The sequence below is a fragment of the Centrocercus urophasianus genome, unplaced genomic scaffold (genome assembly GCF_019232065.1).
Source record: "Centrocercus urophasianus isolate 14NV4802_14NV808 unplaced genomic scaffold, USGS_Curo_1.0 seq_73, whole genome shotgun sequence".
In the NCBI taxonomy this organism is placed as follows: Eukaryota; Metazoa; Chordata; class Aves; order Galliformes; family Phasianidae; genus Centrocercus; species Centrocercus urophasianus.
Genome location: NW_024885344.1, coordinates 11,148,059 through 11,174,554, shown reverse-complemented (window position 1 = coordinate 11,174,554; position 26,496 = coordinate 11,148,059). Strand labels below are relative to the sequence as shown.

The 26,496-nt window shown below is 43.0% G+C and overlaps 1 protein-coding gene across 1 annotated transcript in view; it reads left to right on the top strand.

Annotated features, from left to right (window-relative positions):
* CACNA2D4 (calcium voltage-gated channel auxiliary subunit alpha2delta 4) overlaps nucleotides 1–26,496 on the top strand; it is a 113,619-nt gene that overhangs the window by 25,856 nt on the left and 61,267 nt on the right. Inside the window, exons 11-24 of the mRNA XM_042838083.1 lie at nucleotides 1,665–1,778; nucleotides 2,592–2,670; nucleotides 4,654–4,787; nucleotides 7,285–7,362; nucleotides 8,660–8,740; nucleotides 10,890–10,964; nucleotides 12,303–12,389; nucleotides 15,887–15,958; nucleotides 19,807–19,868; nucleotides 20,516–20,583; nucleotides 20,722–20,767; nucleotides 22,249–22,346; nucleotides 24,230–24,323; nucleotides 25,537–25,632. Of these exons, the coding sequence (XP_042694017.1) occupies nucleotides 1,665–1,778; nucleotides 2,592–2,670; nucleotides 4,654–4,787; nucleotides 7,285–7,362; nucleotides 8,660–8,740; nucleotides 10,890–10,964; nucleotides 12,303–12,389; nucleotides 15,887–15,958; nucleotides 19,807–19,868; nucleotides 20,516–20,583; nucleotides 20,722–20,767; nucleotides 22,249–22,346; nucleotides 24,230–24,323; nucleotides 25,537–25,632 (1,184 nt within the window). The remainder of the gene's footprint in view (nucleotides 1–1,664; nucleotides 1,779–2,591; nucleotides 2,671–4,653; nucleotides 4,788–7,284; nucleotides 7,363–8,659; nucleotides 8,741–10,889; nucleotides 10,965–12,302; nucleotides 12,390–15,886; nucleotides 15,959–19,806; nucleotides 19,869–20,515; nucleotides 20,584–20,721; nucleotides 20,768–22,248; nucleotides 22,347–24,229; nucleotides 24,324–25,536; nucleotides 25,633–26,496) is intronic.

Sequence of the window (26,496 nt, the reverse complement as noted above, 5' to 3'; positions counted from 1 at the left end):
AGAGAAAGATATGCATATGACCACATTACCTCACTGTTTAGAATGAGAAGGAACGGTCTCATGTGGCACCTGGGGAGATTCAGATTGGATGTTAGGAAACATTTCTTCTCAGAAGGAGGTGCTGCAGTGGCACAGGCTGCACAGGGAGGTTATGGTGTCACCATCCTTCGCGTTCAGTAACTGTGTGGATGTGGCACTGAGGGATGTGGGCAGTGGGCATGGTGGGGATGAGCTGATGGTTGGACAGGATGATCTTAGAGGTCTTTACTAACCCTAAGGATTCTGTGGTTCTCTTTTGTAATCATCTGTCCAGGTTCTGGTCAGTGATATAACATGATTATTAAGCAACAGAGGGGGATGGGACCATACATGTTGTTCTAACAGTGGTCACTCAGTAGATGTTGAATTCATGGTCAGTGAAGTAGAGTAACATTTATTTCAGTGATATTAAGAATGGTGTTGTAGAAGACAGGACCTCTAACATAAATGTAAGGAGACATTATGGTGATATTAACACCAACTCTGGTATTTTATACAGATGAATAACCATAGAGGTAATGGTGGGGTGGTGAACTGACTGGAGAAATCTTGACTTGGACTAGGTTTCTGGGTACTGATGGTCATGATGCCAATCTGCAGTAGTAGTGCCATTCATACTGGTAAAGATGCTTGCCTTTTGTTATAACAGCCTTGCCAAGCCAGAAGAGACTTGTGAATTGAAACCTGAAACACCTCACGAGTCCCAGTTCACACCCTGCACTCCAGTGTTTACTTTTATTTTATGCAATTAGTCTTGCCATTTCAAGTCTTTATTCCTAATTTATGTCTATTCTCTCCAGCTTAAAATTACTGCTGTTTGATATAACCTCAGCCACCCTTCAAATAGCCTCCCATACTCTTTCCATCTCATGCCACTGCCTCATTAATTTTCTGTGCAGAGCTGTCATATTTTTCTCTTTCTGTACTTTTCACTCTACATACCAGCTTCTGCAGCCTTCTATGCTGATTAGACCTTTCCTTGGTGGGAGCACAGAAACAGAGCACTGACATTTGTACCAAAGTCCTAGCTACCTGTATATGCCTTGAGTATCACTTAAGCACAGCTACTGGCCCTCCCTCATTACAGCACATGGTCTCTCTATCTGATGCATTTGTGCTCTACTTCAGTGCTGATGGCAGCAGCCTTGTTTTTCCACGTGTTCCTGTTTCTCATTGCACTTTTTGGTAGATTGATGGATTTGCCTTGAAATAATGTGTCTGATTTCTCCATCCTCTCACATTTTCTGCCATAAAAAGTGACAGTTATTGCTGTCAAATCAGAATGGCAGTGTTTATGGTCAGTCTACAGCCATTTAGTGTAAATGAATGTGACTGCACAAGCTGTAAAGCAGCAGTGAATTGCACCTTCCTCTGCAGTGCTTTTCTTCTTATTTTACTTCTGTAAAGCTTCCAGCAACCACATTAAGTAGTAAGTGCTGTAGAAATTAATATATATATACACATATGCAATATCAAAACAACGTCCTTTTGCAAGGAGAGATTTCTGCCCACAGGGTGAGATTTGCGAGAGAAAGACAGAATCTGGCCCTTGGTGAATAAAGACACTGCAGCAACATGGGAAGGGTCAGTGCTGCAATAACTAATCCTCTTCACTCTGCTTGCAGTTCAGAGACGCTGGCCAAGGAGGCTTGTGTAACCAAGCCATCATGTTGATCACAGACGGAGCAGTGGAGGATTATGAAGCTGTGTTTGAAAAGTACAACTGGCCAGATCGAAAGGTTTGTCTGGGAGAAGACAGATAGGGCAAAGAAAGGTGCTATCCAACCACGGTGGGAAGAAGATGATCCAAGGTGTTGGGCAGAGTGGGCAGAGCTGAGCATCCAAACACCTGCGTGCATCCCGCTGCTAACACCAAGCAGCCAGGCTGGACTGTTTATAATTGGCCCTGTCTGGGAAAGCCTTGTTTGTTACCAGTCCATATGGTGGGCAGTGGAATGGCCCAGACAACCTCTCTCAGTACCTCCCAACCCTGCTTGCTTTGAAAGTGAAATAGACCAAGCTCATCCTAAACCCTCCAGATTTATTTGTTTACCTCATCCCAGCTAACAGCAATGCACAAAGGGAGAGAAGCAGCCTACCAGAGCTGTTAAAGCTGTTTATTTCAGGATTCACTCCTTTGTTGTTAGTCAAACACAAGAAATGGTGAAGCTTTCTTTAAATGCTCACATGACCGGCTGTTCCCCAGGGTAAAGGATTCCTGTGAGCTATAAACCTCTCTGCATGTTGTTGCCGAGTGCCTAGCAGAGCTGCTATCTTAAAATCAAACAGAATTTGCAGTTCTGCCTTGTTATGCAGATGATCCTGGGTGATACTTGGCTTTCTGAGCTTATTGTAATTGGAAATGAAGTTCCAGCCCGGAAAATGTGAAACAAATGGAGCGAGAGGCTCCTGTTTCTGCATGAAGGCAGAACTCTTGTCCTGCAGCACAATCAAGCGCTCACTGCTGCATGGCAGGGTGTCAAACCTTGACCTCCTGGCTTTGGTAGTGTGTGCCAGCTTCTTTTAGGCTACCTTTTCTTTCTCTTTCCCAGGTCCGGGTTTTCACTTACCTCATTGGACGGGAGGTCACTTTTGCCCCCAATGTGAAATGGATCGCCTGCAACAACAAAGGTGCTGTGTGGTAATGGCTACCCAACTCCGACCACTCACCTCACATGTGGACCGTGACTGTAGGTCTCTGGACTCCCCCACTAGTTCCCCACACCAGCTCAGGGGCCCAGGAACTGTTGGGTGGAAGATGACCTAAGGAAAGAGCAGGCCCTGCTAGTCTGCATGGAATATGCCCATGTCCAGCTAATGCAAGTCCTCGGTGCTGAGCCACCATGTTTTCTTGTCTCGGTGCCAAGGGACACTGTGACCAAAATTCATGCCAGCTGTTGTCCACCTAAGTCTCTGTGCTTATTGTGTTCCAGCTGCTGGCTTTTGACAAGCTGTCTAAACCTCTGTCAGTAAGCCTGACATCTTTTGACTCAGATGTAAAACAAGCATATTTTTTAAGGATTTTACAGCATTTTTCACAATGCCTGCAGGTTAACCCCTGTATGCCAGCCAAATTCTTTGTGTGCCAGTGATTTCACTGAGGTACCAGGACAGCTTGCTAATTCGGCCCCAAAACCAATATTCTCTGTAGCCAGCATGAAATGGCATGAATGGGAAAGTTCATTCAAAGTAGATGAGTCATCCCTATCCATTTGAGGCCAGTTTAAAAGTCCAGTTAGACCAATCAGACATGGGAAAAGAAAGGAAAAAAAAAGTCTTGTCTGTTTGAGCTTGACTTGGCCCCAGTACATCTGGCAATGGCCAGCACCCTGCAGTGCTTGCTACGTCTGTACACTTTTTCAACAGATAAAGGAAAAAGAGACTGAGCTTGGGGCCTGACCACTTAGGGATATTGGATCTCTTTCTGTCTGAACGGTGTCTTCAATGGACTCTGTGAAAGACATGGGTATATTTGCTATTGAAAATAACTGACATACAAGATTTGCTGGTCTGTAGAGTGTACACATGCTGAGGATGTCCAAGGTTCAAATGTTTACCTGTTAGCACTATGAACACAAGTAACATTTTTAAGTAATATTTTTATTAGATGAAAAAAAAAAGGATTTCAGATTGCATATTCAACCGTAAGATTAGTGACAAGAAATTCACAGTACTGTTTTTTCACTATAAAATGTGAGAATGGATTATCCTTGAGAACAAAAATACACTGTTCGCACTTCAATTCTCACTTAGCAAACTCGATCTCCAAGGAAGGCTCAGTGATCTTGGCTCTTCCATTTCAACATATTATACTGCTCTTTAATCCTCGTTTTCAAGCACACAAAATTTTCCACATCACAAAGCTTATCAACTCATGAACCATTTCACATGGCATTGATTTCCTAGTGATAACAATTTTCCATATACTTGACATACTCTGTGCTACACCAAGTGTAACCAATGAGATCCATGTTTAGCATTTCTAACCAATTAAGCAGCTAGCATTTGACAATCTTTTGATAACTGGAAGACATTATTTCCTTATATTCTTTGTTGTATATTAGACTGCTATAGGAGAAAGCTCTGGAAATAAGTAACTTACACTTTTTGGTTCTGCTTCCAATGGGTGGATAGACATAGTCCCCATCCTTGGATGCAAAGCTAGGCAGAGCAAAGAGTAGAGCACTGTGCAAGAGAAGCTGAGAGTTTAGGCTTTACATAAAATGGGACAGGGGAAGTGAGTAGTTTGGTGGAATACCTTCTTTGCATATGTTTGCCATTCAGGAACACAGGCAGACTGATTCGTGAATGTTTTTGCCTAAGACCTGAAACAGTCTTTTACATCTGCTTGTTGTGTTATATCAAGACTCTGGTCTTGAGTACCAGTCCAGTGCTTTGAGAAGAACAGAGCCAGTGCTTTGAAACTCTAGATTTCCATGGAAACTTCTATACATAAAAAGCATGGCTACAAGGCATGTCAAGGCGCTTTTTGTAAAGAACTGTCTGGGTAGATGTAGTTTTTGACATTCCCTTTTCTGACTTCACATGAACGTTCATTTGTAAACATGAGGGACATGTCAGAAGACTGACTCATGCCTCTCTTTCTCCATGAAGGCTACTATACCCAGATCTCCACGCTGGCGGACGTCCAGGAGAATGTGATGGAGTACCTGCATGTTCTCAGCCGTCCTATGGTCATCAACCATGACCACGACATTATATGGACTGAAGCCTACATGGACAGTGCGGTAAGGAATGACACCTCAAGTCTTTAGTCAGCAAACAGTAGGGCCTATGAGCCAATCTGGCAAAGGTGTTAAACCTTCAGTGAGTATGCTAGGCATGTAACTTGTCCCAGTTCCCATCTAAATATCTTATGTATCAGAGTAGTAGTAGTATCAGAGCCTAAATGAAGTCTTGAAATTTATGTAAAACCAGGAGCTGGCTGGCAAATAGAAGTTACAGGTCTCTGGCTGAGTCAGGCACTATTTCTTTTCTGCTTGCTCCTGGAGCTGAGACGTATATATGGACTCAGGTATGTATCTGCAGTGACCCAGGAGCCCAGGACTAATCACACAGACACAGCATGACTTAAGAAGTTCTCCTGTGAAAGACGGCTACCTTCTAAAGGATTATTCACAGTAAAGACTATTTACAGCTCAAGATATGGGTCACAGAGATTTACTTCCTCTAGCCCAGTACCTAAGCACATACTGTTAGTCACACAAAGACACAGATCTCAGTTTGGGAGGCAGGTTCACGCTCCCATTCTTTGGGTTAGTAAGATGTAAGGTCGCCCACTGTACTGGCCTGTGCTCAGCCTGTGGGTAATGGGCACATCTCACTTCCTGGGAGGGAAATAAAGAACCAGGAAGTGGGGGCTTCCAACACCCCTTCCTCGTGTCAGAGGAGGACTTCAGAAACTGGGACCACAAAGCAGGTGCCATCATGATGTTACGTTGGCCATGCACCTTCCAAAGGAAAGAAGGGAAAAACAAAATTGATTACCACTGAAGTTATTTTTCCCTGCACTACCTCAAATAGAAGATGTTTCTCAGTCTTCATCTCCACTTTGATTTTCAGTACAGAAAGGGAAAGTTACGCTTCTTTCTGTGCTTTCCACGCTTCTAGAGAGATGTGTTGGTTTTGGTTTTTTTCATACACTGGCGTACTCACACAGAGAGATTTATGCATAATTGTGACAACTAGAACTGACCAGAGGAAAAAATTCTCTAGAGAATGTTTTCAGGTACTATTTCCTGGACAGAATTCCACGGTGGAACTGCACTTACTAGCTGTGATCAGCAGCATCTTTAGGATGTCTGCCACAGCCCTGAAAGGAACTGGGGAGAACCCACAGCTTCTGGGATATGTTTGTTGCACTTTAGTTGCTGTGTCTCTTTCCTTGCCTCTTGCTTTGGTTTGCAGTTCTTTTCCTCTGCTCCAAACTCTTTCATCTTTGTCTCATTCCTCCATTTGTGTATTCATTCACCTGTTCATCCATGTCTCCCACTAGCTGCCACAGTCTGAAGAGGTAATTGCTGCCCTGTGTTTTGTGAGCGTGCCGTGCTGTTGCCGTGTGCTGAATGGTGTGTCAGTGTGAGCACTCACAGCCACAGCTGGCCTCTACATCTGGGGGTGGGAGTCTGCTTCTCTGAGGAGCCCTCTGACACAAACAAGAGGGGAGGCAATGCTGGATGTACTGGAGAGCTGTGCTGTGGGTCCAGAGTAGATAGGGGTGTCTGTGTCGTATGGTAGCTTAGTTCACTGGATCTCTTCCATGTGTTTGATAAGTGCTGGGGACAGTAGTTTGTTGTATATTAGCACAAGTGTTACTGTGCAGGGGAATTCTTTACAAAGAAGCATCCAGACCAATAACTCAAGACACTGGACTCAAATCTCCCTCAAGCAACTGCAGAGGTTATTGGCTGGCTGCTGTATGGCTCCCAGCATGCACACTAATAGAGACAGGAAGTCAGTTCTTGCCTTGCTACTAACTTGACCGAAGCAGAAATGGAAGGGAGATGCTACTGGCATCAAGAGAATAGGTCCTTTTCACTGCTAGGTATGTTTGGGAGACTCTTGTGCATGTATCTTGCCTGTTTTACCTCCTTTCTTGTATGTTTTTAGAGCATCTATCTTCTGTAGTAATGGGACACTCTGCTTCCCCATTACGTGTGCACATCAACTGTACAGACAGCTCACTATGTTGTCCTCTGTCTTTCCTATGCTTAGATGCCTGAGTGACAAATTTATACAAGCAAGCTGTGTGTGTATTTGTGCCTTTTAAACATTTGCCTATGCTGTTTCTCATTCATGCTATTCATGTGTTTGCAGTATAGATTATATTTGTGTTTTGCTCATATTTGTGTTGTTTTTCTACATTCTGTGCTTGATGTGTTGGTGGTTTTTACACTTGTTGCATAAGTACCTATGTCTATACACCATTATGTGTCAGTTTTAAGTTGTGTCACCATTTCTACAGGTTTCTTCATTCTCCTGCTTCAACACATTTCACTGGCTTTCAGCCCATTCTCATCACCCCACATGAGCAAGCATCCATCCTACGATCCTCTTGGATACAAAGCATTGAAAAATGCTGCCATCTGTTTTCAGAGGGGTGTGGGAGGCAAGGAGGTGTCTGATTGTACCCAACATCTGGGTTTCCTGGGATTTCCAGTGCCTTTTGCTTGGGTTATCTGCGATACTGCATCCGCTAACACATGGCTTGTTGTTCTCTGGCAGCTCTTTGCATCTCAGGCTCAAAGTCTGTTGCTCATGACAACAGTGGCTATGCCAGTCTTCAGCAAGAAGAACGAGACGGTGAGTGCAACATGGCCTTTGCTCTCCTTTCCACCAGCAGAAGTGTAAGACTGCAGCAGACCTGTGTGAGGTTTTAGAGCCAACGCTTCTCTGAAAGACTGCCAGATCATTAGGAACTGCAGTTGACTTTGGGCAGGATGTGCAGATGATAATTTGTCTGTCAAAATGATAGTCTGTCATTTCTTCTGAATACTATTTGTTCCAAATACCTCTTGAACATGACACTCCTCCCCATTTTATCCTTCCATTTTCAAAGCCAGCCTAATTCACAGCCCTGTGAGATTTGAGGCTGAAAGTAATCATTACTTTGTCTCGTTTATGCATTTTATTACATTCCTCTACATTTCATGTAACGGTCCTTCATGAGTCCAATAACCTGTGTTTGGTCAAAGTGTCCTTGGAGAAAGGCATCCAGTCTTGATCTCTCCATTGCATTTTCTCACTCTGTTAAAAATTGGTGTCTAAATTCCACTTTGAGGCTGTCTGGCCTCACTCTCCCATCATGATGGCTTTCTCTGCTGAACTAAAAAGCACATAGCCTTTGGCATTTCTCCTGGGAACTATCTTCTACACTGCAATGAAGTCAAACCTGTCTTTATTTTGGTAAGGTAAAAAGGTTAGAAAATTTAGGTGTCTTTGATGAGGGCATTTCCTCTGCATTTTGAAACCCTTTACACACTTTTCTGTACCATTTCTAGCTTTTCAGCCTCATCTCAGCTTCTGGTTCCTTACTGTTGCTGTACAAGGCATAAACTCTCCACCTAGATCATGTGAACAGCTGTCTGTCTTCTCTGCCCTAGGCCAGCCTTAGCCTTTATTAACACAGCACTGCAGTGGGAGCTTCTGAGCCATTTTTTTCCTCAGACGCTTATAAATAAACAATTTTCCATTTTGTGAGGATTTCATGCATTCATTTGTCCTAGATTGATAATTTTGTATTTGGCATTTGGTTCACTTAGCCCGGTGACAAGCGAATATGTATTGCTTCGCATGGTTGCCTTGTCCTTTTTGTTATTCACACATACCAAATGAATACTTTTGCCCTCAAATCTTGTGTTCAGTCATTTTCTATTACTTCTGAATCACAGTAAAAAATGTGCACTAGTGTTGGGTAGAAATGCTCCTACCCATAAACATTGGAGCAACCCTTGAGATTTTCTGACGTATGCTAGCTGGTTTAAATGAACATACACAAGTTTGGAGAAAACACGTGAGAGGTCAGTAGGAAGGCAGCAATGTGTATTCAGGCAGAAAACTACCCAAATTTTACTTTTGAAAATGAATTCTTGTTTTCAAGCGATCTCACGGCATTCTCCTGGGTGTGGTGGGCTCTGATGTGCCACTGAGGGAGTTGTTAAAACTTGCTCCACGTTATAAGGTAAGATTGAGATAAAACTTGCTATTTTATACAGCAAAGTCATTAGTCATTCTTCCACTGTCATGTCTCTGAAAAGTCATTCTTCTGCCTGTAGGAAGAAGAATGAGCATAAAGCAAGAGCAGTTGGTTGTGGTGATACATCATAACAACACAGGAAATCATTCACCCCTTAGGATGCCTCAGAAACACAGGGACTGGATGGTCCAGTGGATTCATAACTGGTCACCAGTTTTGACTTTATGGTCACCTGCTCAGATCCCTCAAAGATGATACGGATTGGATAGTCCATCTCATAAAAATTAATGTTTTATATCCAGTTCCCAGTGGATAAGCTGCCATATCAGTTGCCAAAAAATGAACTAGTTTCCCTGTCAACATATTCTTGGCAGAAAATTTAAGAACTGAATGGACTTGGGAAACCAAATGGTTTTGTTATGCATAGTTGTCCTTTTTTTTCCAGCTCAGCTTGAAGACTTCTTGGCAACGCAGTGAACAGGGAGTTGGCTCTCACTCACTAATGCTATACCTAGACAGAGTATTTGCTCTCCAGAATTAGTCCAAGAGTTTCCACTAGTTCTGTGCTCAGTATATCTTAAAAAAGAAAAAGCATTCCCCAATAGGCAAACACTCCAGAGATGTGCTGTTTAGTTTGGTTTCTGCTGTAAGTTCTGTGCAGTGAATTTTGTTCAATCGGTCTGCATACCAGGAGATGGTAAACTCATCCTAGAATCACCACAGAAATCAGGTAGTTTGAGCCATCATTTCCAATTTCCAGTTTGTCCTAAAGAACTATTAGACATCAACTACCAGTTAGGCAGCTGTCCAAAATCTGATTGCTAGAGACTCACAGGAATGGAAGTGCTGTCAGAGGCAATGCATGAGTGTGGCACTTGAGACCTAGATGCAGGATTTGCAGACCGTTTGCTACAGGAAACTGCCTTTCAGGCAACCCAGGAACTGAGAGTATTGAGGTGCCTGTGCTCAACAGACCAATGCCAGCTGGTTTCGGCCTGTAAGAGCCTTGTCCAGGAGGCTTCACTTTTTATACACATTCATTTTCTTCAGAATACTTACACCTTTTCATTTTCCTTCCTCCATGTCACTCAAAAGCCATGTGTCGCAATAATCTTTCTTCTAGACCTAGAAGAGGAATGGTCCCTTACTCCAAGCAATGCCATGGAAGGAAGGAAAATATTTGAAGGGTTTCTTTACATCAGAGACAGGATGTGATTTCCCAGAAGCTATTTCAGTTTCAGACCACTTTGGAAACCTCATTTCTTCACCTTGCCTCTCCTGGCATACAGGCCACAAAAGACCAGTTCTAGAGCTACCTTGAGAGCTCACTTGAGTCCGCACTTTTCATCTTTAATAGGCCAGCAAGGAAATTTGATGTAGTACTGATCCAGTGCCTTGGATGCATCTGCCATGCTGAGCTCTATGCAATTTGAAAAGAAAAAAATCTTTTAAATAGAGTCCAAGTTTTGATCTAAGATGTGTGCAATACATAATCCATTCCCTTCAAAAAAAAATGTGCAGCGAATGACTTACCTCCCTGCTTTCCTATTGTTAGCCCTCCAAGATTGTCTCTATAGGAACATAAATTTGCTACATTTTTTTTGAAGATAGAAACCTTAGCCATTCTTCCTTCAGACACCTCTTGTTTTGGCAAGCATAGGCTATCCATGGGTTTTCAGAAACTCACAAGTTAAGCTGGAATTTGTATTATGTATGGGCTTGATGTGAGTAATTGCTCTCTTGGAAATCTCTTGCAGATCAGGTCAGACGGTGCCTGCTCTGGCTTGATTATGCTACTCTTTAAAAAGCACTGTAAATGGGAGGCCTATACAACTGGCCAAGGCTCAGTATGTTCTTGCCAACAACCAAAATGTAAAACAGAGCTCCTCTGCAGACTGACCTGGCTTCTAAGGGAGGAATCTGGGGCTCCCCACTCCAACATGGTTGGTCCTCTCAGAGCAGCCAAAGGGGCAGAGAGAAGTGCTTTAGGATTAAGCCTGTTTTCTACCAGTGTATACCTTTAATAAGAAAATATTTCTGAATATTCTGAGTTGGCCAGGTACTAGTGGCAATCCTTATGCAGCAGTTCTTCTAGCAAAAGCAGAGCTAATTATTCTCATGCCTCTTTCTCCAGCTGGGTGTCCACGGATATGCCTTTCTGAACACCAACAATGGCTACATCCTCTCACACCCAGACCTCCGTCCTTTGGTATGTACAACTGAGAATTTAAGAAGCTTTGCTAGTGTGGAAGAACTGGCTTTCAGGAGTGCTCCTGACTTCTCATGTTTTATTGACATACCAGCCTCAGAAACATGAGGAACGGAGAAATCAGTACCACACCCATAGGTGTATATATGCATGCATGTGCATGAAGTGGGAGGTGCCCTGCCTTTCCTCTCTGTAAGAATGCATGTGGGTGATATATTTGTGCATTGCTGTGTTGTGGGTACATGCGTATTTGCATGCATGCAGCATTTCACTGCTAGGCTGAAGGACCCCTCACCCACTCATACCTCCTTCGGGAAGATTCAGCATCCCAGTAACAGCTGGCACGCAGCTGTAGTGTTGGACATGTGGAGAACCTGAGGCTAGCAGGATCCAGCATCACGCATCCTAGTCACATGTAGGTCAGAGACAATTTAGGGACCAGTAGACCAGCTGGGTGGATGCAAGGATAATTCTCACTTGTGGTACCACACGGAACTCCAGACCATACATCTCTGCGAACACCCAGCAGGTTTCATTACCCAGGTATGCTATACATTTGATACTTCACATGCGTTCCTGTCAACACAAACCTTCACATGCACAGCAATAGTAGTTAACATGGCTACTGGTGAAAGAAAGCGCCACCACAGGGATTCCCAGTAGCCATCTTCCTAAAGGCATACCACATGTGTGGAGTTACTTCATTAAGTCAGGAGGAGGAACATATCACATTTCCAGAGAGGCAAGGCAAAGCCAGGTAAGGTTACTATCTTATCTTCCACCTGAAACTGATCTCTCTTAGTCTACTTCACACCTTTTTCTTCATCAGGAAGATTAAAGGCAAATAGGTGTCTTTTATCAGTTAACCCTGAGGTGAAAAGCCTCCTTTTTTCTCAGTGAAGCTGAAGCCTAATACCCATCAGAAAAGATCTCCTGCTGGTGTAATAGTGTTAATGGGATTACACTCTTAGCTGTAGAGGAAAAAAATGGTTTCCTGGAGGTAAGCATATTGAAGTGTAACATACTGACCTATTTAGCTGAATATTCTCACAAACCAGGCCATACCCTTTATCTGCAAGTTCACCTATGTTCTTGCTTGTCTCTTTCTCCTGAAAAAGCCTTTCCCACATAAAGAAACACACAGCATGGGATTGAGAAGGCACCTGCACCCAAGTGCTGCCTTCCCAGTCAGAGAATGAGACAGTATTATTCTTCAAATTCGATTTAATTCTTCACAGGTTAGTTTAGAAAAGATTAGTTTATCTGGATACTTACTTGAGTGTTTTTCTTCTTTGATTGTCTTTCTTCTTTTTCTTTTTGTAAATAAATAAATACCAGTATAAAGAAGGAAAGAAACTGAAGCCTAAGCCGAACTACAACAGTGTGGATCTCTCAGAGGTGGAATGGGAAGACCAGGATGAAATAGTGAGTACCAAAAAATGAATTCAAGCTTTTTGTATCTCCTTCTTACTAAGCATACCTATACAGAATGAGGAGGAGGGAAGTGGCACTCCTGCTTTTACTATGTGTAACTGGCTCTATGAGAAGCTGGTGAGAAGAGAACAAGGCCAACGCTCCCTACAAATTGCTTGCCTTCTTCACCTGTATGAGCTTTTGTCTCCACGGAACAAGGAGGGAAAGTACTTGCAGGAGGAGGGAAGAAGTTGGAGGATGCTTCAGGGAGTCAGCCTATGTGTACATGGCCCACGTGCTGGTGGTAGCTGCTGTACCTCTGGATTCAGCTTAATACAAAGCCAGAAAAGCTTGGGAGTAGGGAGATGTCCCATGATGTTGCTTGTACATGCAGTATGTGAGATATAGCAGAGCCCACTCAACTAATGAGATTCACAGTAAGGAAGAAAGTGCAATTCAAAAAGAGACAAAGCTTGCAGTCATTTCTAATGATAGACAAAGAGCATATGGGATATATCACTTAAGAAAATAGTTTTCCAGAAAATACCTTACTGCACGCATGGAGCCTCTGAAAACAATAGCTGACTAGAGGGAAATGACTTGAAAATGCTTTTTCTACTCTCTCTCAAGCAAAACTATTAAAAAGTGGTAAACAAGAAACAGCATACATCTCAACAGCTGCATGTTGCAGTGTATCAGAACTTAGAATCCAGATACAACAGCAGGTAGACAGGCTTCTCCATAGCTGGTTTTCTTTTACTCAAAGGGGTTAAGAGAGAATAGCTACTTAAGTTACTAAGATAAGAACTGAATTGAGAGTAAGATAGAATTAGCTGTAGGATACATGCTTTGGGATTACAGGAGAGACTGCTGAGATAAGCAGATCTGGTGCTATAGATGCCCACTTAGGTGGGACAAAGAGCCCAGCAAGGGGATCACAGCAGCTATTGTGGCCAGTGCAGGGCAAGCACTGAGGGCTGTGCTAGGGGAACACGGAAAGTGGAAGAGTGTGGCAGGCTGAGAAAGGAAATGAGGCTGAAATATAGAATCAAAATCAAACAATCATCAAGGTTGGAAAAGACCTTTAAGATCATCTAGTTCAACAATCCACTACCAATATTGCCCACTGAATGATATCCATAAGTACTACATCTACATGTTTAACATAGAGAATTAGGTAAAAATAAGCAGTTTTATATGCAGTGGACTTGTCAAGATACGGGTTATCTGTGGTTTTGTGTGGGTTCACTGATGTCTTCTAGCATTTCTGCTCCCATGGTAGTTTTCTCTCTTGCTGGAGCCACTATGGGAGCTACTTCTCTCTCTACTCAATATGCTGTTTCACAAATACATACGTGTGTGTGTGTGTGTGTGTGTATACACTTTTTTGTTCTTTTTTTTGGGGGGGGGAAATTAAAACTTTGCTGCCATATTTATTTGGCTACCAGGTTACTGTCTGATCAAATAATATTGCTATCTGAATGCTAATATAATGCACAGTGTAAGGTTTCAGTCCTTATGCAATCATAATAAAATGATAAAATGCCAAAAGAGGCATGCAAAACAAAGCCACTTTGTGTTCTTTTGCTGCATCTTCCAGAAGAAAGAAAGATTGCAGCCACTGAGAGTACAGAGACATTCAGTGACGTGAGCAATATCTGCAGTGTGACTTCAGCAAGTTGAGAGTCTCTCAAGATACACCCACTGCAGCAGAAAGCTGTCAACGTTTCAACACTCAGATTCACAGCTATGGTATTAGATCAATGACAGACTCAACATCAGTTGCAGTGTAATCTCAGCAACACTGATAAGCAACAAAATCAGATTGGAAAAACATGCCTAAGTGCTAATGATGTATAATACAGCCAGCTGCTAAAGAGAAAAAGAGAGGGAACATAGCACTGTCTGGAAAAGACAAATTGATGTAGAATGGTGTGACTTGCAGCTAGGAAGTTTGGGCTTGCTTGTAAAGAAATTCTGGGCTATTCTTAATGTGAGGGGAACAGGGAAGAGTTGAGGGATCATGTCCAGCATCAGGAACTGCCACCCAAATGGAGCTTCTTCAGCCTTGACAGAACTTTTGAAGAGGAAATTAGCATGCAAGGATGTTGTGACTGGCAAAACACCTAGATGTTATGAGAACCCTCAGGAAAACTGTATGTCTATTGGTTTGAAGCTACATGAGTAGATGGGGAAAAGGAATCACCAGCACTCATGGCCTGCACTGGTGACAGCACGGATCCATTGCTTCTGAGATCTTGCGTGCCAGGACTGTGTCTGCTTTTGAATATTCAGAGCAGGAGACACTGTCATGGAAGATGCAGCAAGGTTGGGCTGTGGCACCAACCTACAGCCACTGCCACACCATTGGAGGTCTGTGGACAGGCTGGGGATGAGGAGATCCAGTATCTCATTCCCACTGATTTACTTCTCCACTGCCCCATGGTGCAGTGAGGGATGGCTGACATTCAAGAAGACATGGATGAAATAACAACAACCAAACTGAACCCAGGACCCAGAGAAATTACTTCAGGCTGTCAGACCAGAACAGAGTATGCTGTGGCTCTGGCAGGAGGTCAAGCTCTCTTAGCTAGCAAGGAGTTACAGTACCAGTCATTGTTTGGACTTCCAAGACATGGACTTCGGAAAAGACAAGCTTCTAAGACTGTAAATAACCCACATCAAACAGCCATAATAAATAGAGCTGTGGTCTTGTAAAGCAAATGCAGTTGAGTCTGGCCAGCACCTGAATGGAAGCCTGTCTCTGGAAGCACGGAAGCAATTTGTGTGAATGAATAAGCTACTTCCCACCTTTTTTTTCTACCCAAGCTGAAGCAACAGGCTGATATGCTCTGGCAGGCTGAACCTAATGTCAAACCCTCTGCACTTATGGAAAAATTTCCTGGCTCTTGCTCGCAAGAGGCTGGGAGTTACTGAGAAAATTATATTTTGACTTTGGAGCCTGGATTGAATGAAGTGGGCTTTGCACTGCCTCCCCAGCTATCACACAGCCTTGCTTTGCTGTGTTAAACAGCTGCTTTGTTGCACTCAGAAGTGGTACTCTGTACAGTCTATAATTTATAAATCAGTTTAAAGAAATGCCAAAGGGTTTTGTAGTCAGCCTGAGGGAGCCGGTGGGATTCTCAGGTGTCTCCTCTTTCAGGCTCTCAGAGAATCACGCTAATGACATTCTGGCTGCCAAACGATGAAGTCTGAAACGTGGACTGACAGCTTCATAGCTTCCAGATCCTTTCCTTTAGCTCAAAAGACATATCAACAAGCTTTCAGCATAAGCCATTTTTATTCTGTGTCACTGATTGGACAAGGATCCTGACCACCAAGAACAGGTTTTCCGTTTAAAAGAAGTAAAAAAAAAACCAAGCTGTGGGGGGAAAAAAATGACACCCGCTCTTTCCTGTCAGGCCCTGTATTTTAACAATGAGCAGCTCTATTAATTCCCATCCTGCTCTACCCAGAGATGCTAATGCTGATCTTGTTCACCTCTGCAGCTGAGAACTGCCATGATCAATGGGGAAACAGGCTACCTCTCCATGGATGTGAAGGTCCCTGTGGATAAAGGGGTAAGAATGATCCTGCTCAGGTCACACAAAGGGAGGGGAAATGGATGCTAAAGAACCATGAAGGATGTGGTTTTAACTCTCAGCATTTCTGAGTGTGAGGATTTTATTGTTTCACCACATACATTACACGTGCTAAAGACATAAAATAGAACATAGTTAGAAGCACTCTTTTTACCTACTAGCATTCTGCATGAGCAAAGGCACTGGAAATGCCTCACAGCTCCCTGCTTTGTCCAGGCAAAGCCAAAATGCATGCTGTTCATTGTTTATAGGGCTGTGAAACAAATCAGAGATCTTCAAGAGTTTAGAGATAGGGAAGACATGTTGAGCTGACAGAAAGAGGCTTGGATGCTTTTTCAACTCTCTTTCCTTACCCAAAAACACTCAAGAAAACTGTCCCTCACTCTGTCAGAATGTGTTTTCCTTTATCCAAGTCCAGGATTAAATTTCTACACAAATATTTACAAGCATTTTATGAAAACTTCTAGTGAAATGGAGACTTGTGAATGTTCCCTACCAGCTCTAATGTAAGGTTGTACATCTTCCCCTGGAATCAGTGCAAAATTGTCTTGTATATTTAGGTTCACTGGTACTTTTTCATTTGGGTTTATTTAACTTTCCCAAAGAGTTTGGCTTCCATCATTTCCTCTTAGGAAGTATTCCAGAGGCCTGCAAGTTTAACTGCCCAGAAGTCTTCCAAAAAAAGTTTCCATCTTTTTTTATAGAGCTGGCTGGTCTGCTCCCATGCTAAGCCTGTCAGCACCAATTCCAATAGGCCAGTGCTCACAGCCATAGGCTGAAATTATGCCATTTCTCAGTGAAGATACCCCTCCATTTCCTCTGAATGGCTGCATTGCTAAATATTGTAACTAAATTACCCATCTCTGTTTTTGATGTTTGCAACTATCAGGTACCGTCAGCTGGCAGTGGGTTTGCCCTTCCCCAGCATCTACATTTGAAATACACAATATTCAGTCCAAGCACCCGAGCAATTATTTTTGTTGCCTTTGTTTCTTGTATCATTTCTAGTATCTAGGTACCAGAGCTTCACTGAACTATTTGAGTGCTGCTTCCTTCTTTCTCTGTAGAGCACTTCTATTCTCTGCATTGGATATTTCTGAACAGGAAGCCCCAGACCTCCTTTCTGCTGTCCCTTCATTTTTTTTCTCCATCCCACAGCTGTCCTAGAACTACTGCCTACATTTCTATGTTTCTTAGCTATTTTTTCCAGTTGCCTTTTTTTTTTTTTTAACCTGAATTCCCCTCCTCCTTTTCATCTTTATAATCTTTAGAGCTGCTAACACAATACGCAAAGAAGTGTTGATTTATTTTATCTTACAGATACAGTACAGAATGGCTCCTAATACAGTCTCTCTCTTTGAGTAGGTCATCTTCTCCTGATGCACTTTCTACTGCTTCTTTCTGTTTAGAGTACTGCTTCTTGTTCTCATTCCAGATCTATTTAAGGTCACATTAAATGATTCTTTAGAATAAAATTTCATGAAAAGCTGTTTCAAGTGCTTTATAGAAACCCAGATACAGAGCATGTCCTTTATTCTCTTCATCCATTATCTTTGTTATTCTGTTGGAAAAGAACAGGGTTTTCCAACAAGATCTATCTTTGTCAATCTAGATTGCTTATTTCTTTAATTTAACCTCTTTTTTTCTGTCTCTGGGCACCCTCAATAACATATCTTCTGAGTCATCCAAAGATAGCATTTTAGATTTTAGTTCAATATTTTAAGGGCATCTTTCTGCTTTCCTACTGAGGAAAAAAAAAAAAAAAAAAAAAAAAAAGGCCTTGGTAAGAGATATTATGTGTTTTATTCTGCAACGCTGTGAGCCTTATGAAGTATAATAGGAGACAGAAATTGAGCAAGTTACAATTTTACTATTATCTGAATACACAGAGTAGAGACCAGAAGTGAAATTGCATTTCCCACTGTTGCTGCACTAGCTGATGAAGCAGAGCAGCAGTAGAAACAAAGAAAGTGCTGACAGAGCCTAGAACCACAGAGAATGAGGCAGTCAGCGGAGTGAAGGACTGAATGGAGGGGATAGGAATTATTCTGTCAGCCACACAATAGCAATTCCCCAGGCTGATCTTGGGAAAGCATCGAGGGCAGAGTGAGACAGAGAGGGAAGTATAAGGAATGAAGGTGAAATCAGAGAGATCTGGTGGCAAAAACTGCATTTGTTTTCAGCTTGGGGACAAATGGATGGGCCTGTGGCAAACATTGATGGCGTTAGTCAGGAGAGACTGCCTAGAACAGTCACAATACCCAAATTTGAAATGTACGTGTTCCCAGACCTCGGTTGCTGGAGTTAAAGGAACTTTGGGACACTGCTCTCAGAAATGGGGCTTGATTTTTGGGTGGTCCTGTGTGAAGCCAGGAGTTGGACTCAGTGATCCTTGTGGGTCCCTTCCAGTTCAGGATTCTGTGATTCTGTGTGCAGAAGAGGGGCAGCAGGTAGGGAGTAAAGGATGATCAGAGCAAACACTGCTGAAGCATCTCAGAGCAGTGGTACCCCTGGGCTGTCATCTGCTGTATCCTTGCCCACATCTCTTTCTTTGCTCTGCCTCTTCCCCATCAGATCAGACTATAAACAGGGAGTCTCAGTCTCTCTTGTACTTTCTCCATAACCACCAAAACACCACTGTGCCATGTTGTCTGGGTCATTGTAGCTCTTCTGGAACATCTCAGCTCAGCAAAAGTCTCTATTCTGTTGCAGTACACGATTACCATACATGGAGAGAGAGGGAAGAGAAAGGGCTGAGCTGTTTGCCATCTCCTCACTGTAAAAAAAAAAAAAGAAGCAACAAACAAAACAAAAAAACCAGCCTTTCTCCATTTCTCATCTGCCCAGTGCTAGCCTGTCCTTTGTGCACTGTACCTCTTCTATGGCTGCATGGCTTAAGCAGGTTGGAGCAGGCATGACTTTCCCTGGGGAACAGTGAGTTTTCTGTATTCACTTGCTGTCTCCCACACACATCCTCTCACCTCATTTTCAGACTGGGACTGGGATTTTAAACATATTAGGGTTCCTATTCTGCCTTAAGGGTGGGATAAAAATTTTCCAAAAACTTTTCTTCTTTGGAAAAGAGTTCCACTTTCCTATAGGAAAAGGCCAGTCTGGCAAACAGCTGAAGTTCTGAAGCAGCTTTCTTGAGTTGAAATGTCAGTCAGAAACAAATATTTTCATATAATCAAAATGGCTTGGATTTGAATCAGCACTTTTGTTTAATTTGAAAATGTAAATTGTTTCTTTTACGGGTGTTTTTTAACAAAATTGGAATATGTTAATATTATGTCCCAGTTTGGCATGAAAGCAAATGTCAGGAATCTCATCATTTCCCACAGGGCTGAGGAGAGCTGGCCCTAGCTGCCAACCCAAGCAGTGAGTAGGGTTGCCAACTTGCCTCTGTTCCCACCCCACCCCTCTTTCTTACCCGCCTCACTGAATCCCAACTCCTGCTGGGCACCGTGTTGATGTGCAAAGCCATCAGAGCTGTTTTGTTCAGTAAAAGAACAGCAGGATTCCACTGTATAAGCTTGGAGGATGCAAGAAGGAAGGCAGCTTTCCTCCATCCCAAGCAGGAGCCCTAGAGCAAAGGAAGATTTCACTGAAGACCTAGATGGAAAGACAGCGTGGCTGCCTGGATCTTGAAAGTCACAAGTTGTTAAATATACTGAATACTACACATTCATCCCTGCCTCCAGCAGTCCTCTACTAGGGATGATCAACTTATTTTCCTTAACCCCAAAGATGTTACTCTCAGGTCTCTATTGCCACTGTGACCTTGATCTGTCCATGATCTCTCATTTTCTTATTCATTCTCATTCCAGAAACGAGTTCTCTTCCTCACAAATGACTATTTCTTCACGGACATCAGTGGCACACCCTTCAGGTGAGCATGGGCTCGTACATCAGCTATGCAATACATCAGAAGTCTGCCATCAGGGATGGCAAACTGGTCATAAAGCAGGCTGTGACTCATGACTAGAGCAGCATGAATAATTGACTTACTTGTTCTTATTACTATCAAGAAAGTTATTTATCTGAAGTTCAGAGCCCAAAAGCTACACTTTAGGTGAAGCACATTGTTTCAGTTCAGCGAAATGGAATATATTCAACTTTCAGTTCCGCTGAATATTCTTGTGTGCCAGTATTGGTTCTAATACAAAATTACTATTGTAAACTGAAAATGATAAAAATTCACATAAGAAATCAAGCTAAACATTTTCTTTTTTTTTTTCCTTTTCCATGGCTGAAACGGTTTAAAATTGGAACAGAATTTGTATGTGTTATTGTTGACTTGAACCTACAACTTTGGCTAAATATGTTGTCACCAAAAATGTCTCATAGCTCTACAAGCAGGTTCCTTAGCCTCATGTGCCACAATCAGATCTCACTTAATCCTCTTTTGATGATGTTCTTTTCTTTAATTGCTGTGAAGGGAGTTAATGTCTTTAAGAGTTGCAACTGCAGGGAATGCATTGTCATGTTTCAGGATTACACCTCTTCTTGCTGACCAGCCCTCTGTTCTCCCTGCAGCCTGGGGGTTGTGCTATCCAGGGGACACGGGGAGTACATTCTGCTGGGAAACACTTCAGTGGAAGAAGGTAGGTTAATCTGGAATGGCCCCATTGTCCTAACAGACAACGTTGCTACCCTGAAATGTACTACTTCTCTTCTCCTTCTCAGCCTCTATCTGTCTGTCTGCTACCTAATTGAATTCTGAGTCTATTATTTGGTTTTAGGTTTGCACGACCTGCTCCAGCCAGATGTGTCTTTAGCAAACGAATGGTAAGTGGAGGAAATCCTGTCAAAGACAGAGAACTCTGTCATGAGATTTTGACAAAATTCCCAACAATTTTGCTTGAGTTCACCACCCTCAGTGGCCTAGAAAAAAAGCAACACTGTTCAGGGACAACAGCTTCGGAAAGAACTGAGAGTCTCAGGGCAATGTAGTGGTACCTTCAAACCTCTATTCCACCTCTTCCTTTGGGGGATCCCACCAAGGCCTTGTACATCACCCAAGAACCATCTCCTATGATTTATTCTCAGTATTCTGCACTCCGACTCATTTTGTTCCTCCTCGTGATGCTCAGAATTGTGCTGCAAAACTCACAGTATGTCAGACCTGTCAGTGAATTTTGTAGCAAACTTAGAGAGAAACTGAAACGTTTTTTTAAAATTGTTGCTTATTTTTGGTTGACATTCCTCTGAACTAAGTCTAGACCTAATTCCTAGAGAACACAAAGGTGATTTATGACTGCTGTTTCAATAGCATGCATAATTTAGAGTTTTGCTTGGTTTGGATAGAAGACAGGGTAAAACATGGCACTTTCCATTTATTGCTGTGAGCTTTGGGATTTTCATGAACCCAACATTCAGTTACCCTCAGGCACGTGAACCCAGCCTGCATCAAAGCCAAAATAACTATATTCAAGAAGCCCCACAGTCCTTCACACCTCTCATTACACTGTCAAGTTTCATAGGCAGAGCACTTGAGATGCATGCAGTGACTTCTTCTACTCCTAACTTGGGGTGTCAGCTTACCACATTTTACATATTCATTTTTCCTAGACTTTCCTCATAAATCATTCCTTTCAGCTCCTTAATGAGATGCAATTCTCTCACAGAATCCCTTCCTTTCCCTTGTCCCGACAATGAAGCAGTCAGAATTGGAAGCAGGATTAGAAGGCTGGTTTCTTTTATTATACAGACACCCGCACTTGTAAAACATTCTCTCATTTCTCCCTTAAATGCATCCTACAGCAATGTCCCATTGGAAAGTTTTTGTTGACACTGTATCATACTGCAGGCTCATTCCTCATCTCACAGTTGCATCTCTGTCTCATTTTTTTCTTCCCAACCCAGTGTTACTCACTCTGCATGTGGCCCCCTGCTTTTCAGGTCTCTCCATCACATTGTTTTTGTGTATAAATACAAAGGTACACATATTACACAGTGTACAATATTGATAAATCTGCTGTAATTGTTTGGGACTGTTAATATATTGCATTATGAGCTTATGCTCGTAGCCCTACTATATTCGTGGGACATTCAAGCACAGCCATCAGTTGATGCTTGGTTTTACTGGTAGGGCTTCACTTAAAGCCACACTGATGGAGTTTGAGTAGTCATGGTGTGCAACAACAGCAAACTCTTTGCACTCTAAGCTTTCTTGCTGAATTCCTGTTTGCAGTTATTATTCTCAAGAAGCATTTATTTGATGATGATTTCTTTTTGCCTTTTTGGGCTTCTCCTTCCTTACCCACCAGGATTTACTGCATCACAGACATCGATCCAGACCATCGGAAGCTCAGCCAGCTGGAGGCTGTAATCCGGTTCCTCACAGGAGAGGAACCTGACCTGGAATGTAAGTTCTCATCATCCCAAAGGCCCTGCTGAGTTTTCCTCTACCTGTCACAAAGGAATGAGAACTGTAAAGCTGATTGGTATCAGGCTGAGTTCCCGAGGCTCCTGTTCATGCTGGCAGGGCTAAATCTAAGCCTAGCTTAATTCACAAGTGGAAATGAGCTGAGGATCCACTTCCTTGTCTTCAGCAGAGATATTTTTTTTTGCCATTTCGAAGCTGTCACATAACTTGACTTCTCTGAGAACTTTACATACGTAACATCGAGAGGCTTGAGTAGCATGTGGTGGGGGCTGAACACCTCGTTCAGATGGGCCAGCCAGCAGGACAAGAAGGATGATGGGAGGAGGATCCAGAAAGCTGCTGTGGCTATTCTGCTCCCCAGAGCTTCAGCTAGCATCCTCTGAGGGTTGCACCACGCCATGGAGACTGATGAACACTTTCAGAGAAATGTTACTAATTGTGTTTTCCAAACATAATTTGTAATTGATTTAAGGGAGAAAAAAAATGTTGCAGAATGATTACCTTCCTTGCTGCTCATCCCTTGTAACAGGTCTGATTCTCCATGTGAAGTGCAGCTGATGTAGCACCACTACAGAGTGAGATCTCTGTTGGTAGACAGAAGTGGGCAACTGTGCATAGGATCTCCCTACAGTACTTTAGGATGTCCTTCAGTTCACTCCGCTCTCCATGGCTTCAGCCTTCTTAGTCATGCAAAGTGCTGAATCAATATTCTGTATGTAATGATTCTAAAAGGATTCAAAGAAACCTTTGATACAAGGATTTCAAGGATTTGAATCTCTTAAAACTAGACGTAAATGTAATCTGTAATCTGATAATTGCTCCTCTCTTACACTGTATGAACAGACCCCTCCTGACTGTTTTGGAGAAGGCTGGAAAGAGATGTAGTAGATGAAGAGGCCAGGAAGCAGGAGGAAAGTTTTGGGAGAACTGACTGGGAGAAGCATGCAGATTGGAAGTGCTGTAAGAGAGAAAGAAATATGACTAGGACACAACCTAGGCATGTAGGGCCTGAGGAAGAAAAGATCAGCTGGTGACCTCTGATTTTGAGTTCTGAATGACAGGGAGATGGAGAAATGTATCATGCAAACTGTGATAAAGAAAGATTAGGGGATACCTGGAAGCTCAAGCCAGAATGTGAAGCCAGAAACACTGAAACAGAGGGGATGGCTCTGCCTAGAACAGCACTGGAAGGGCCACATCTGCAATACGATAGCCATCACGTCCTCATGCTGTGAGACAAATGGAAATAGGGCAGCATAGAAATGAAGCAGGTCAAATGAATAGGATTTTAGACTATACCATTTAGCACATAATGATATCTCAAACTTTTCTAAACGTCTCTAAGACCCCATGCAGACTGGACTGAACTGGTAGTCTAGACTGGTCAGGTGTCTGGGGGAAACCAGGACAGGAGAGCATTTTGTGAGACTCACAGTAAAGGACAGGTGGTTAACTAAAGGCCATCAAGAAGTCACTAGGGGCTCTGAAGAAATCTTCTTGAGTGGAATGGGGTTGATGGCATCCTCACAACAGGACACCCAGAAGAAAGGTTAAGGCAGGCATCTGAGGCAAAGCCTGATGAATAACTTCATTTGGAAGCCTCTCATTTGCTTACACTTTCAAACCTAAACCCTTCCATTGAGTTTGCAGGGGAAACAGTGTTATAATCTGAGCTGTAACACCTCGTCCTGTCCTCTTCCATCTAGGATTGTAGGTCATATTTTTAGTCCTAGAAATGGAGGCCTCATTTGTGCCTGTTGCTCCATTGCCCAGGGTCAGGCAGATGGTCCACAACAAGAAACTCTGAGACATCTATGGGGACACATCTTTCTCTTCTGACTCTTGCTCACCTTCCTCTGTAGGCGATGAGGAGTTGGTCCAGGAAGTGCTGTTTGATGCAGTGGTCACTGCACCCATGGAAGCCTACTGGACAACACTAGCCCTCAATATGTCCACGTAAGTGACTGAGAAATAAATACGTGTAACACACTGTTGAAGCTGTGTTTCCAGATGGCGTGGAAAACAGTCACAGATCTCTGCAAAGCATATAAGAAACTTTAGAAATAGCTCAAAAAGCTGTTAGAAGTAGCTCAGTAGATTTAGAAATAGCTCAAAAGTGTCTCTGAGGAGAAAACTCCAGCTGGTTGGGCTCTCTAAAGGAAGCCTGTAGTTTGGTGAGGGATTGTTTTGGTAACAGAATATTAATGCCAAATGTCTGACTATTACTGGAAGACAACAGTGATCCAGATGTGTCACTGCAGGGGGTGTTCAGCATCAGTTCTTCGCTATGTTTAACTTGGATGCACAGCATTTATCTCTGTAGTTGACAGTTTGGGATCTCGGGGCACTTGAGACTGCTTCAATTTAAAATTAGTATTGGAGTTATTTCCCTACGCACCAGTTATCCCTTTGAATGACAGCAACATGGTTTGGATTGACTTCCACATGACTGTAGCAAAAGCTACATCCCAGCTGGCATGGAATTTGTTTCCCTACTAGCAGTGGAGAAGAGAGTTTGGTCTTGTTTCTGTTGTTGATGCCTGATGAGAACTGAGACTCAGGAAGGAAGAAGACAGGCTGGCTTCAGCAAACATTCCTCTTTATTATTCCCAGTGAGGCATCTGATGCTAGTAGTATCTGGTATCATGTCACACACCTACTTTCAGCAAACAACATGCTATTCATAGAGGTGTGTGGCCACAGAACTCCTGTTCCTGTTTCAGTTACCACTATCCCTACTGCTGAGGGAGATTGAGCCAGGGCAGTTGTGCTAAATCACCCAAATACCAGCACCGTCCTTCAGCAGCTACACCAGAAAATCTCTCTCATCTGTTCCGTACCACACTACGGCAGACTCCTCACTGTGCAGCTCTCCCACCAGTGCCCTTCGTAACTCCAGAAAACCTCATACAAATCAATCTACAGTCAGTCTGCTACCCTACCTGTCCTGTGCATGCCTGACACAGCCATTTTCTCCCTGCAGTCTGTCTTCCTTGATTCAACCTACATGCGGGCAGCCTGGAGCAGAGCTAGCAGGAGAGCAGCTTCTTTTCTACTTCCAAAGAGCCAAATGAGCAAGCTTCCAATGTGTCAATCCAGGCACAAGTCTAAGCCTGCCAATTGTTAGCTAGTAAAAACTTGCTGTCATTAATGTGTTTTTATTCCACAGGGATTCTGAGGCAGGAATTGAGATGGCATTTCTGGGCACTCGGGCTGGACTCATGAGAAGTGCCCTGTATGTGGGCTCTGAGAAGCTTTCTAACAGGTAAGTCCCTAAGCTGCACTAAGGGATTTCTCAGTGTCTCTGAAGGTGTCTCTGAAACCACTCCCAGACTTAGAAAAGTACTTGAGGACACAGAAAGAAAAGGAGCAAGACCTTGGTGGCATGGGAACTGATTTACAGAATCAGGGTACAGGTCCTTTATGTTGCTCTTGTCCTTTTGATTTTTTTCCTGAAGTGCTGTCCCAAAATGCATTAATTTCATTGTAAAATAAGAAACTTCTATTATTCACTGACTTCAGTCAGCTAACAGAGAAAATGTCCATCATTATTATATATCCCCAGGAGCATTCTGTAATGTAAAGGCTCTGCACTCCAGTGCCCTATGACATCCCAGCTTGGCTAGGTTTGATCTTTCTGTCTCAGTTCTTCTCTGTTTTATTCTGTTCTGGCTCTCACATGGCCGACATCACATTACTACCCCAGTATCTTCCAGTGATGCATTAAGTGATGTGACTGACATCTGTCATATATGATTCATTCTCTTGTCCCCTCCCTTAAGGCAAAAGTGCATGTTCAGTGGAGGTTTTCGACATGGAAAGGGCATAGATTTTCGTTGTTGGTTAGTTTCGAACATGCAAACTGATAACATGCTGCTGTATGAAAGGACAGGTTGCAGAGGCAGATGGAACAACAGGATGGTGGTGGTGGTCCTTAGCTTCTTGGCAGGTGTTTCACTATCTCCCACTTTCTCAGATATGAATCATATGTCAAAAGCAGAAAGCTGCACTGTGCCTGAAGTGCACACCCCGACAGCCACTCTCGCCTTGTTTCTGAGACAGTCTTTGAATAACTTGGAGTACTCAGGCTTTGGTGTCAAGGAAGAAAGAGTGCTATAGAAAGCTAATA